The sequence below is a fragment of the Cricetulus griseus genome (assembly GCF_003668045.3).
Source record: "Cricetulus griseus strain 17A/GY chromosome 1 unlocalized genomic scaffold, alternate assembly CriGri-PICRH-1.0 chr1_0, whole genome shotgun sequence".
NCBI classification, from domain to species: Eukaryota; Metazoa; Chordata; class Mammalia; order Rodentia; family Cricetidae; genus Cricetulus; species Cricetulus griseus.
Genome location: NW_023276806.1, coordinates 260,186,280 through 260,199,411, shown reverse-complemented (window position 1 = coordinate 260,199,411; position 13,132 = coordinate 260,186,280). Strand labels below are relative to the sequence as shown.

General features: G+C 51.9%; 1 protein-coding gene across 1 annotated transcript in view; it reads left to right on the top strand.

Annotated features, from left to right (window-relative positions):
- The window catches only part of Hsf2bp (heat shock transcription factor 2 binding protein), a 145,810-nt gene extending 132,879 nt beyond the window's left edge, over positions 1-12,931 (top strand). The window contains exon 9 of the mRNA XM_035451811.1: positions 11,669-12,931. Within this exon, the coding sequence (XP_035307702.1) occupies positions 11,669-11,673 (5 nt within the window). The 3' untranslated portion in view covers positions 11,674-12,931. The remainder of the gene's footprint in view (positions 1-11,668) is intronic.
- The last annotated feature ends 201 nt before the right edge of the window (positions 12,932-13,132 follow it).

The window sequence follows — 13,132 nt, the reverse complement described above, 5'->3', positions numbered from 1 at the left end:
GTCTCTGGGGCACCTCTGTGGAGATACATACTTCTGAGCACTTGTGTGCCTGCTGGCTCAGAGGAATGTCTGGGAATGGACTCTTCACCCCTGACCCCGGCACCTTCTCATGAATCCTGGAGCTGCCCTGATGCTCCCACCTCATATCACTTGGGAGTGCCCTGTCCCCAGCCCTCCAGATGACTCCTTGCAAGGAGGACCTTTTCCTCCCTCAAGCCCAAGTGTCCACAGGGTCTCAGAGTGCTCTCTGGGCCCGCCACTCCCTCTCTAGCCTGCCTACCTCCTCCTCAGCACCTGAACTGTGCCCCACTGTCCATGAGACCCAGCACTGTAAGACCTCAGGATGCGCTATGCATCCAGACAACACCACTGAGAGGTGGGGTTTTAGTGAGGCAGCTAGTTGCCTCCAGGTTGCAGCATGAGGCATGAAGCCTTCTGTAACTAGCACTTCTCACTCAGCATTGCGTTCCCTAGATGACAGCTGCATCACCCATGTGGCTCTCTTTCTCACTGCCGTACGATTAGCCACAGGGAAGCTTTTACACCGAGCCTGAGATGGTGAGGAAATGGTTGTGTGTACACCCTAGTGTGTGAGTGACTCTGACTGATGCTCACACAGGGCCACACCTACTTCTTCCTCAGTCAGAATAACATTGCTTAGTCAAAATCATTGGTGAGTTCTTTGGGTCATTTCCATGTCTCTTGGGTATCCTAGTTGTGTCCTAAAAACAGCAGACATATGAGGTAGAGTGCACCTATGTTCCACAGCCTTTCCCACAGCAGGGTGGGGCATAGGCGAGCGTGTGTGTGTGTGTGTGTGTGTGTGTGTGTGTGTGTGTGTGCGCGCGCGCGCGCGCGCGCTGTGGGTACTCTTTCTCCAGCATTTGTAAGGTCAATACTGATGCTAGTGAAGCTATAGGCCACCCCACTGATTGGGGAAAAGACCCACCCCATATCTGAAAGGACAACTGGAAAGATAAAAAGTGAGCAAAGAGTGTGCTGATAACTTGTTTGTGCTCTTAACAAATAAAGCTTGCCTGAAGGTGAGAGGGTGGAGCTAGCCACTAGCTAACCATAGAGGTCTGGAGGTCTGAAAAGATATATGGGAAGAGATATGGTTGGGTGGAGAGAAGGATATAAGGTGGGAGGAGATAGGAGCTCACCGTCCCCCCCCCCCGCCGCAAAAGTTCGAAAGGCAAGGTGTGGCTATGGCTTGCTCCTTTGTTTCTCTGATCTTTCGACATTTTCCCTTATTTTTGACTCTGATTTTTTTATTATTATTAAGACCAATTAGAACTCGTGCAACAAAAGACAGAGACCCAAGTCTGGCATCCCCACTGTTCTCTTCATGGCTCATCTCATCCCATGGCTGGCTGGTCTCGCTGCAGAGCAATGGCATTGGTTTGTCCCAGGTGCGGAGTTCCTCGCCACACGTAGCTTTGCTACACAAGACCATACCATGGATATCTGACCCTGTTTTATCTGTAAGGCCTGCCTTGGATTGGGGAGTAGATCGGTGCCATGTACCTCGGCATGCGTCTCTGAGGTTCCAGGCTCCCAGGGGAAGCAGTGCTAGGGGGTGCTGGCTCACCCAGTGTGGCTGTGAATGGACCTCAAGGACTCGATTCCAGGGCTGGGTACATATCCAGGGCTTTGGGTGCATCACTCTGAGAATTTGGTTTTCTTTTTTAAAGATTTTATTTATTTATTATGTATACAATACTCTGCTTCCATGTATATCTGCACACCAGCAGAGGGCACCAGATCTCATTACAGATGGTTGTGAGCCACCATGTGGTTGCTGGGAATTGAACTCAGGACCTCTGGAAGAGCAGTCAGCACTCTCAACCTCTGAGCCATCTCTCCAGCCCGAGAATTTGGTTTTCTTAAAGTACATATTGTCGGGGGCATGATGACCCACAATCCCAACACTTGGGATGGGAAGGCAGGAGTATTCTAAGGTTGACATTATGGACTATATAAGGAGACCCTGTCTTAATAAATAAACAAACCCACACACTGTATAAAGTAACATTTCCTAAAAATTCAGGTCAGATCAGAACCTCATTTTTATTGGGAAATGGGGTCTTTTGGGAAGTGTTGCTTCAGATGAGGTCACACTAGAGTGGGGTGGCCCTCATCCAATGACCATGCTTTTATAAGAAGAGGGACCTTACATTGACAGTCACACATGAAGAAGGAAGGCAGCGTGTGACAAGAGACAGAGGCGGGAGAGACAGGAGGGGCCCTCCCTGGAGCTGTCAGAGGGAGCGTGGTCTTGCTCCTTAACCTCCAGGAGAACAGAGAACGCACTCCTGATGCTAGAGTCCCCCTGATGGTGGCAATTTGGACACTTAGCCATACAAGATATCCTGAAGACTGCTTTTCTACCTGTGCAGGACATCTGAAGTCCTCTTTCCACAGGGTGATGCTAATAGTGGCAGTCACACTCTCAGGGACCTCTATTCTCAAAGGCCCTGCCAATTCCTGTTCTGGCCACTCAGGTGTTCATCCACCCACTTGGTGCAGGGCCAGGGCTCATCGGCCCACACATGTCCCCAGGGACAGGGTTACTATGAGGGCCCAACCCCTGTGAGGGTGGTAGGGAGGAGAGCAGCCTCCATTGGGACTGTACACTTTGTTGCTGTGGTAGTAATTCTACTCCCCAGACCAGCTGTCCAACAGCCATGGAAAGTTCCAGAAAAAAATTGCTTGGCAAATTCTTCCTGTGCCAATGGAGCTGGAGACGACAGTCTCTGACTTCACAGCACTCCCAACAGTGAAATCAAGGAAACGGATGGTACTAGTGGAGTCACAGGATTTGACATCCTGGTGGCATGGGGTGGATCTGGGGGCAGGGTATCTGACACTGTCCTTTAGGAAAAGGCCTGGAATGGTCAGAACCTCTGGGTACAGCCCCTAAGCCCCAGCACCCGACAGCCAGATATACTGCCAACAGCAGCCAGGTGACATCTGCAGAGCAGTCCCAGCCACAGGCACTGGACCCTGAGTCCACCCAAGGACCCTCAAAGAGAATAGGCCACACTAGAGCATGTACTCACTCAGCCTTGATGGTACTCACTCAGTCTTGATGGGCAGCCCCATGCTTTCTGTAGAAAGAACCTTCCCTCTGGGTCCTATAGGGACCAGGTTGGTGCAATCATCTGTCACCCAGGGGCAGGAGTCTCAAACCTCCTCAGACCTGCTCTTTCTCTCCACCTTCTGCAAAGTGACCCCTGAGATCCAACTAGGGGATACACGGGGAGAAGACAAGATTATCCTTTTAGAGGGAGAAAGTGCCAGGGGACTCGTGGAACCAGCGTTTGCCTCTGGCCAAGCTCAGGACCAGGAGGCTGAAGAAGGGGACTGACCTGTCTAAGGGTTAGAACAGCTTAAACAACAAGGCCATGGAAGGTGCAGGCGGGAAGGTGTGGACTGCGGAGACTCAGGGAGAGGACCGGCTGTGAAGATTAATACAGCTGAGACAGTGTGGGCTGCGGGCAGAGTGGGTGGGCAGGATGACAGGTGAGGATGCCTCTGGCCAGCCAGGCTCCATCCTAGGGCCAGCTGAGCAGAGAATGTAGCGAGATTAGCGGCCCCTCGTGAATGCTACCCAGCAGCGAGGGAAGTGCAGTCTTGTGAAGGTCAGTAGCATGGCTACGGGCCTGGTAGAACACTGATGACTACTGGGTTACATTGAGAGCCTGTCTCACCAAGTCCGCAGCCAGTCCTCGGCCCTTTGGCCCTTGTGGCCCCAAATGGGGTCTAGATAGTGACTCAGGACTGTGAGTAGCTCAAATTATACTGGGAAAAGCTCTGAACCATAACCAGAGCCCCTCTGTGCCCCCTCCCCCCACTGCAGTGGATTTCTTGAGCGATGTGGGGGTTTTGCACAGCTGCTCAGCTTGAATGTGGTGAGAAGGTGGGGGACAAGGTGTAGAATCCCTGTGGGGTAATGCTTGCTCGAGCCACAAGCACCCCTGTGTCTACCTGGGCCAGAGATCACAAGATTTTGCTCCTAAACATGGCCATTGGGTTGCTTCTGGGGCAGAAGTTTCTAGACCCTATTTTCTTGGCTTTTATTTTCTCTCTCTCTCTCTCTCTCTCTCTCTCTCTCTCTCTCTCTCTCTCTCTCTCTCTCTCTCTCTCTCTCATGACATAGCTCAGGCTGACCTGAAACAGTCCTTCTGCTGCCTCAGTCTCTCGTGAGCACCACAGGTCAGGTAAAGCATAGCTTTGTCATCATGGACACCAGGAACATGACTGTTTCCAGTGAAGAAACATGCAAGACTCTATGAGGAGCCATCCCCAAGGGAAGCCACACAGGAGAGCCAGGAGTCAGCCAGGAAGCAGAGGGAGCCAGGGAAAGGTGGGCAGGGGCCCAATGTGGTTTCTATGGGAGGGAACTGGTGAGGCCAGACAAGCAAGCACCTGAGGACAGGCCGGTCCAGTGTGGGAGTGAGAACTGTCACAGGTTGTGACGAGTGCAAGGTGATCTGGGTGACTTTGGGGCCAAGGACTGAGGTTGGGTTAGGTAGCAATTGATTGTTTGCTTGTTTGAGACAGGGTTTCCCTGTGTAACAGCCCTGGTGGTGCTGGAACTCACTCTGTAGACCAGGCTGGCCTCGAACTAGTGAGATCTGCCTGCCTCTGCCTCTCAAGTGCAGGGATTAAAGGCGTGCGCACCACCTCCCGACAAGGGTAGGTAGTATTTGAAAGGCATCCTGTAGGAAACTCTTGGATATCTCTAGGAATTGACTTAACTTGCGTCTGACTGTCTCGCCAGGGACAGCAAGGCCATGTCAGGGATTAAGATAAAACGCAGTGGTTCCTCTCCGGGACTGGGAGACTAGAGTGATTGGAAGGGAGGCAACAGTCAGGTGACTGACATAGCCATAATGGGCGTGGCCAGTAGTCAGTGCTATACAATCTTTCACCTGTGTAATCATCCCTTATCCCATTGCTGGCATCCCACCTGGCCTGATCCTCACAGGGACCTGTTGCCCCATGTGGCCCTTGAGCCTGTGTGACTGATTCTCACCCCCAAAATATCTTCTGAGAATCTTGAATGGGGAGAAAAAGTGAGTCTCAGGACTGACCCACTGAGGGCTTGGAGGGCATGGCGGAGACCATCCACAAAGGGTGTTGTAGGGCGGTCGCTGGTGCTTACTGGCACTCCCAGAATAGCATCTTGGTTGCTGAGGTGTCTCCCTGGTTAAACTGGCCTCCTCCTGAAAGATGGCCCAGTCACCACCCTCCCTCTTCTTTTTCCCCAGGCCTGGAGCTAGGCATGATTGGAGTCAAAGGGAACTGTATTACCACAGGTGTGAGGATGCAGCCACCCACCATCAGCCAATGCACAGCCCAGCCTGGAGTCCCCGAAGGCTTCCCCAGGGACAGAACCGAGGATCTCCCTCAGGTTCCTCTCTCTGGGGCACCAGCAGTATTTTGGCTTCCACATAGGTCTATGAGGAACAACCCAAGGCATCTGCCGGATGTGCTGTCAGAGGGTTTCTGGAAGACAGATGGCCAAACGGAAGTTTGGGACGAGGTGCAATGGCGTGGGTGCAGATCCTAACGACGCCTCCTTCAGCTGAGAAGCATTCTTGGTCCTCTCTGAACCTCCATTTCCTCCCCCTGCGAAGTAGAAAGGACAGCAGGCGTTCGTCAGAGAGAGCCGCGGAGATTGAGAGCTGGGGCCAGGCAGGAGGCGCGAGTAAACACCAGCTGCCATGGGTGCAGCAGCACCAGAGGCTCCGGGGGAGCAGGGAGCCGGGAGGGAGATGAGAGAGCTCTGGAGCGTCTCCTCCACCAGGCAGGAACAGGGTACATATCAGAAAGAACACAGGGAACCAGCCTGACCCCAGCTTTACTGGGAAGGCTGGAATCCCAGCACAGCAAAGGCAACAACCAGAATGCAGGATTCAGCAGGCCTAGCTGACAGGGCCCCAACCTCAGATTTTAATAGAGGAAACCAAACAAGCTAGAGAAACCCCCAGGTTCACACATTACCCCTGTATCCAGAAAGAACCTTCTGGAAATGCAGCCCTCCCTTCTTGCCCCACACCCTTCATGCAGGGCCCCTTACAGAAGGACCAGGCAGAGCAGTTTGGGAAGTCAAGGGCATCCAGCCTCTGGCCCCAGAAGCTGTTTTAGGGGCCAGGTTGACAGACTGCCCCACGGAATGCCCTTTTTGCCTATCTGAACTCTAGCCATGGCTTTCTACCCCTGATCCAATGTGGCTGGTCCTTGCACTGTCCTCTGTGGACATGCTGGCTCATTTAAAGCCATTTTGCAAAGAACAGCTTTCAAAAAAGAGTTCGGTATAACCCAACTTTCTGTGGCAACAACCCAGGGATCTTACATAGCTGTCGGGCCCACGTGCCTCATCTGTCTTTGTTGTTGGGCCTGGGGGCTCTGTGAGCCCACTTGGTACCTGCCCATCTGTGGTGCCACCCACATTGGCCTTAATGGAGTTTGTTCTTTTATGTTCTTTTAGGAAAGCTATCCGATGTGGAGAGGAGGCAGGGATATGAAGTGTCTGTTGGCTGGCGGGAGCCACCAACTGTATTTTATGTTAATTTGATGTGAAGTTGAACACTCACAGTTGGCTCTGCCCTGTTAGAGCCCTGCTGGTGTCGCCAGGTCATCAGAGCTTGTGAGCACAAGGAAAGCTGAGCTCTGCAATCATGTCCAGCTTCTCATATCCACCTTCAGCTTGGCCTGGGACATCCAGATTCAGGATTCATGAGATTAGTGAACCTGGTTGGAGCCCTTAGTCGGTGTGCCTTGTTCTGTAGCCTCAAGACATTTACACAAGACTCCCGTGGTGTTAGTGTTTGAAGTGTTCTTTCCCTCCCTCCCATGCTGGTGGAGTGTGGGTTGAGACAGGTGGGCTCTGTAGTCTGCATTGCAGAGGCCTCTGAAGTCCCACGGGTTTTTTCATGGGTGGGTGGGTGGGCTGGGATTACCGGCCTACCCACCACCTGGCTTTGTGGCCATTTGTGCTGCAGCCCTAGGAATTCATCTGCCATCTCAGTCAGGTAATGGTAAGTGCCCAGAGCTTGGCTCCTGACGATGCTGGGACATCTATCCTCTTACTTTCTGTGGAATTCACATTGCTCTCTGTCTAATGTGATCTGCCCTAGAGTGCCCTGCAAGTTCCTGCCTGTCAGGGATAAGCAACGCCAGCAGGGATCAGGCAACAGCATGGCATGGCTGAAATTGGTGGCTTTGTATGTTGAGACAGGCCATCACTGGTCCCTTGAGGCACCCAGTGGGCAAGCCATCTGAGTGTCCCCTTGGGATGCAGAGCTTCTTAGAAGTAACGACTGCCCCATCTCGAGCCCATATGCCCTGGACCCCAGCTGAAGTGACTTGTGGTATACAGAAGAGCATGTCAGACCATACGGGAAGGACCCTTCTTGGCAACCACTATGTAACTTCTCTGTTACTTGCATGTTGTTTAAATTTAGATCTTAACAGATCAGACTTCCTCAGGTGGGTTCCCCAGGAAACTCCAGTGGTCACACTGGAGGAGATGCAGCTGCTGATGGGATTTTCCCAGTGTGCTCTGCTTGGCTGGGCAACTTGAACTCCTCTCAAGACCTCTAAGAGCAGCAAAGAATTACTTTCAGGATGGCTTCATTACCAATGTGAGGTCTAGTACATTGCACAGCCTTAATAAAACACCTTAATTCTAGTTGACATCATTTCCAACTTCAGGAGGGATCATTGGGCTCAGTTTTGGAAAAGAAACAGGTTTTGACAGTGATGGTGCCAAGTCTTGTGTGGGCCTTGAGTGGGCAAACCGGTGGGCTGTCTCTTTGTTTCCATCGCCTTTGCCCACACCGCCCATCTGGTCTTTGGGCCGGCCCTTCCTGCTGGACTTCTGCTGTCTGGATGATCCAACAGGACAGAGGGGAGGCCATTACTCATCCCAGCTCCCTGCCTTGCCCTTGAGGTTCACACAGGCCAGAAACCAGTAGACCAGGTGTATGGCCTTGAAATCTTCTCTTTGCTCTGAGCTTCTGGCTTTGTCCACACAGAATTTGGCTTAGCATGGGTCCCCAAAGGGCAGGCCTGAGCCCGGACATGAATAAAGGAAGTTGTTTTTGGAGTCCATCCCAGGAATCCAATCGATCCCCAATGGGGCCGTGGAGATGGAAGGACAGAGAAGCTTCGAGAACAGCTGACTATTGTGTGCAACAGGGTCTGCCCTCTGGGGCCCCAGGTAGAACAGAGCTCTGTATTAGAGACCACAGTGACGCGAGGCAGCCATGAGCAACTCCTAGTCCTCTTGGCTGACTTTTGCTCTTGGGGTCTCAGACAGGCTGATTACAGATTTTGATCAAGCAGAGATGTACAGACACAGACCAAATAGAAACCACTTTGCTTCACCTCATTAATAACACCTGGGCCCCTCTGTGCTGCTCAGGATCTGTCTGAGCTGAGTAAATTTGCCCAAGGCTGATGGGACAATAGGGGCAGAAGTCAGGCTGCAAAGCATGAGGCAGGCTGGAAGCAGAGAAGACCTTCCCTGGTCAGTGTAGGGGTCACCCTCCCTCAGCCAAAACAGTAGCTGGAGTGTCATGTGTTGCCATAAGGTCTGGTCATTAAGAAGGAGGGACATTTGGCCTAGTTCTCTGGAGCTCTCCTCATACTAGTGCCCTGGGGGTGGGAATCTCCATCACAGTCACTTTCCTGGATCCTATTTTGATATGGAGTTTAAGTACACAGTGCTGACCCTCGCCCTCATGCAGCTTTGTCTCGTCCAGCACGATGATCTCACTCTTTCCTGTTGGTTTCCAATTAAGCTGACTCACCCTGACCTCTCCACGGGTCACCCCAGCAGTTGGGTGCTCTATCCAGGCTCCAGGGTAAATAGAGCGTGCAAGCACACGGGCCAACTCACTCAGTCCACTGTATGCATAGACGCATGTATGTGGGCATAGGTGCTTGCAAGTATAGGTATACAATGGCAAACACACATTCATGACACTGACCTAGGAGCACGAAGCACACACACATAGCCCTGCGCACACCTGTGCACACATGAGCAAGCACACACGCACATTCGTGAGTGCACACAGAAAAACAAACACACAAGCATGCACAGAGGTTCATCTGTGCAGTTGATCATGTACTAGCTTGCCGTCCATTAGACAGTGCCTCGTAAGCCCATTAAGCTGCACTCCAGATACCAAAGCAAGCATAGCGCCATTGTGGACTGACCTCCTCGCAGACCCCCAGGAAGGGAAGCACATAGCTGGCTTTTTCAAACTGGGTTCCAAGGTTTCCCCATAAAAGGAGTCTCCCAGAGTTGGTGAGCACTTCCGCATCCCATCCAGCACTGACTTCCCTTGAGCAGGCTGCTGGGAACAGGGCCTCCTCTTGTTCTGGTGGAGGTACTTGGGGAAGTCATGACCACGAGTGTACTGTGTTTATCCTACTAGGGACTTGTCTCCCCAGTGTCCCAGCCTCCAGCCCTCACCCCAGCCCATGACATCCACTGAGTCTCTTTCTCTCTCCCATTACTCCATCAAAGCATTTGTGGTTTGGTAGCTTTTGGCCTGGCCTGTCTCATCAGGGTCCCTCCCCCCACAGGACATAGGGTGGCCTTATCTGGGCAGAGAGTAGCAGGGGACGTCAGCCCAGGGGACTGAGAGACTACAAGTAAAATGAAGGAGGGGACACTGAGGCTGCACATTGCCAAAGTGCCCTGAGCAAAATGGCAAACACTTTCTGAGTGTGCTTTGCCACGCCCACCTAGGAGTGTGTAACTCCGCATGGGAAGCCAGGTTGTCCCAGCCTCCCTCAGAGGTGACACTGGAACCCACACCCTGGGAGGGCAGGTTGCTTCTTCCCTTCCCTCTATTATTTGTTCAGCACAGGGGACCCGGGCACTGAGTCCTTCAGGCTGCACTAGTGTCCGCCCCTCTAACTTGTCCATCCCTCTGTTGCTCATATCCTCTGTGCCCCCACCCAGGACTAAGTCACTTCCCGGGGGCTGCTGTCATGACATCTTTCCTTCCTGGGTAGTGTCTGTGGGGTGGATAGGTCAGACCCTATAGCCAGAGCCAGCTAGACCCTCAGGGGTGTCTCCCTGCAGGTTGGGGACATGGTTCCAGCATGAATAGGGCCACTTTCCTTGGGGATACTTCTCTGTTGCTCCCCAGCTATGGGAAGCTACAGAGTGAGGAGCAACTCCTTCATCAACACGGCCATCTGCCATCTCCTTCTCCTCCTCCTCTGCCTCCTCCTCCTCTCCTGTGACTCTTGAATTTAAGTCATAAAAAGGAAAAAGCCAGGTGCCAACAAAGATGCTTCAGAATCTATTCTGGCCAGACCTGCGACTGGAGGGTACACCATGCCATCCAGACTTCTCGTCCCTTCCCTGGCCCCACCTGGTTCCTCCCCCACAGGGCAGTGCCAGCTTCTGGGAGAGGTGCACCACCTATTTGCGTTTAATTCACAGCTCAATCAAAAGGCTCACCAGATCAAAGTTACATTTCTTATCGCTTTTTAAGATTGAGTGAGGACTTGTGTACTGGGTGGAGCAGCCCTTGGTGTCTGCTCTTTCTGCACAGTCTTTTACCACCCCCACCGACCTTCATCAGGGACAGCCACGACTTCTTGGCTCTACGTTCACCTGTGACGTCTGTGTGAATGACAATAAGCTTCTCAATGCCAACCACTTGCTGACCACTAGCTGTGTATTCTCTTCTCTTCAGTGGCATTGTTCGTACCCTGAGAACATGGTCTGGTGACAAGCTTCCAAGAAAGGGTACCATGGTCACACTGAGATGCAAAGACAGCCTCTGGACTCAGAGGGACAAAACCCACCAAGGCAAACTAAGAAAACAAAAAACATATATAAGAAAGATGTAAAGGACCAATACCTTTAATATACAAAAAGCTCTCAGGATAAATGAGAAGAATCATTTATTTATTTTGGGCATCTCTTGATTTGGGTCAACCAAAAAAGTCTGACTCCTTTGTTTGGTAATAGCTTCCCGGAGCCAGCTCTTTTACACTGTTTCTGGGGTTTGGGTGGCTGACCTATACCCAACTCCCAGAGTTTAAGTACAACTTTCCCTGGCTGATAAACGACATCTCTGAGACAAACTGGAGCTACAGGAGTAGACATCTTTCTGAGTCCCATATACCTGGAAATGGTGGCACCTCTCTGAGCCCACTGTACACTGCTGCCAACAGACCCCTTCCCCGGAAGCACAAAGCAGACTGTCTCCAGGGAGCAGACACATCCTCTTACTAGTCAGGAGGCTGGAAAGCCCACAGCAGGGGTACATGGTGAGAGCCTACCTCTGTGTCAGCCCACGGTGGCAGACAGAGAGCAAGACAGGACAGTAAAGGGACCCCCTCCTGCTAATAACCTCGATCCGTCTGTGTGGGAGAGCCCATCTGGGACACTTCCCCACACTCAGCCTTGGGATCAGGTTTCAACACATGTATTGTGGGGAAACCCATGAGAGTATGAACTTTCCTACGAAGGTAAGGAGAATGGGAACAAAGCCCACACCGGGGAGTTGAGCTGAGAAACTGGGGGAAAGGAGGCGAGCAGGACAGCATGGTGTAAGGACCCAGGTGGCTCTGTCTGTCTCGCCCTTTGCACCTGCCTGTGCTAACCACCAGTTCTCACTTTTAGGTTAAACAGGTTGAACTGCATTTCAGCGAGAGGCCTTGGATAAGATCCAGAAAGAGAAACCTGGGTAGAAAAGGAGAACTGATCCTTCAGATTAACACAAAGCCAGTGGTGTGAACCCCAGTCATCAGTGTGAACTCTCAGCCAGTGGTGTGAACCCCCAGTCGCCAGTGTGAACTCTCAGCCAGTGGCATGAACTCCCATCATTGGCCACCAGGAAGTTCAAACGGGTGCCAATCAGGCCAAACTGCACCTCCCCAAAGATGTGGTAAGACCCTGGTGTGAAAACAGAGCTGTTGCAGTGTTCTTGGTGAAGATGGGGTCATCCTGGAACAGTGGGGTGTCCTAAATCCAAACTGACCAGGGTCCTCATAAGAAGAAAGAGACCAGCAGGGCAGGGAAGCTGCTGTGGGACAGAGGTGAGGGAGGGATCTGAGGGACCATGGACAGGTCCTTCTGAGGACTCCAGACCCAGCCTGGATCTGCCCTGGAGTTTAGTTGGGGGGGGGGGTGTGCTGTACGGGTGCAGTGATGTCCCCTACTCACTCGGCATCCTGAGGGAACACAGTCCAGTGCTGGTGATCCTTTATCTCAGCCCCGGGAAGTGAGTGCAGACACCATTCTAACATCTGAAGTTTACAGTGTCTCCTTTGAATCACAATTCTTACATGCTGGCACAGCATACTGTCTTCAGCGTGGCCGGCTGCACGGCAGCCTCATCCAAAGGCAGAAGTCATGCAGGAGTTCAGCATGCCGAAAAAGACGCCCGTGGCATCATCACAGAAGCTGTGCGTGCAACGCGGGTCTAAATGCAGGAGGGTGGTGAATAAATGTGAGGCACAATGATGTATAGGGTACTAAACACATGCTTTCAACGTGCGGCATGAAGAACTGTCTTTCCAAAGACAGAATGACAGATAGAAAACTACTCATGGGTAAAGATGCTTGCTGTCAAGCCTGATGATCTGCGTTCAATCCCCGGGACCCGAATAGTGGCAGGAGAGAACCACCTCTCCCACAAGCTGTCCTCTGACTTCCACAAGCTTGCTGGGGCACACAAGGCCCCTGCTCCCACATGTGTGCTCTCACACTCACACGAATCCATAGAAATAAATCAAGGTGTAATAAAAAAATTTAAATTCTTCACATGAGACATAATCTAAATTTCTTTTGCAAGCTCTAAAATGTGTATTTGTGTAATATAAAATGCATCGTGCCTATCACGCATGGAGATCAACAGAACAGTAAAATGTGGCTTGCCCTTACTGTTCATTATTTCTCGTGTATGCTTCTCCTAAGTATATATTCGACTTCTCTTTCGAGGTGGAGTTTCGCTCTCTTCAGGCTGGCTCTGCATTTGTGGGCTTAAGCAAGCCCCCTGCCTCAGGGTGGTTGGAACTGCAGGTGCTGAATCACCATACCCGGGGTACAGACCCCCTTCCCTCCCTGGGGAAGTTCCCATCCTCC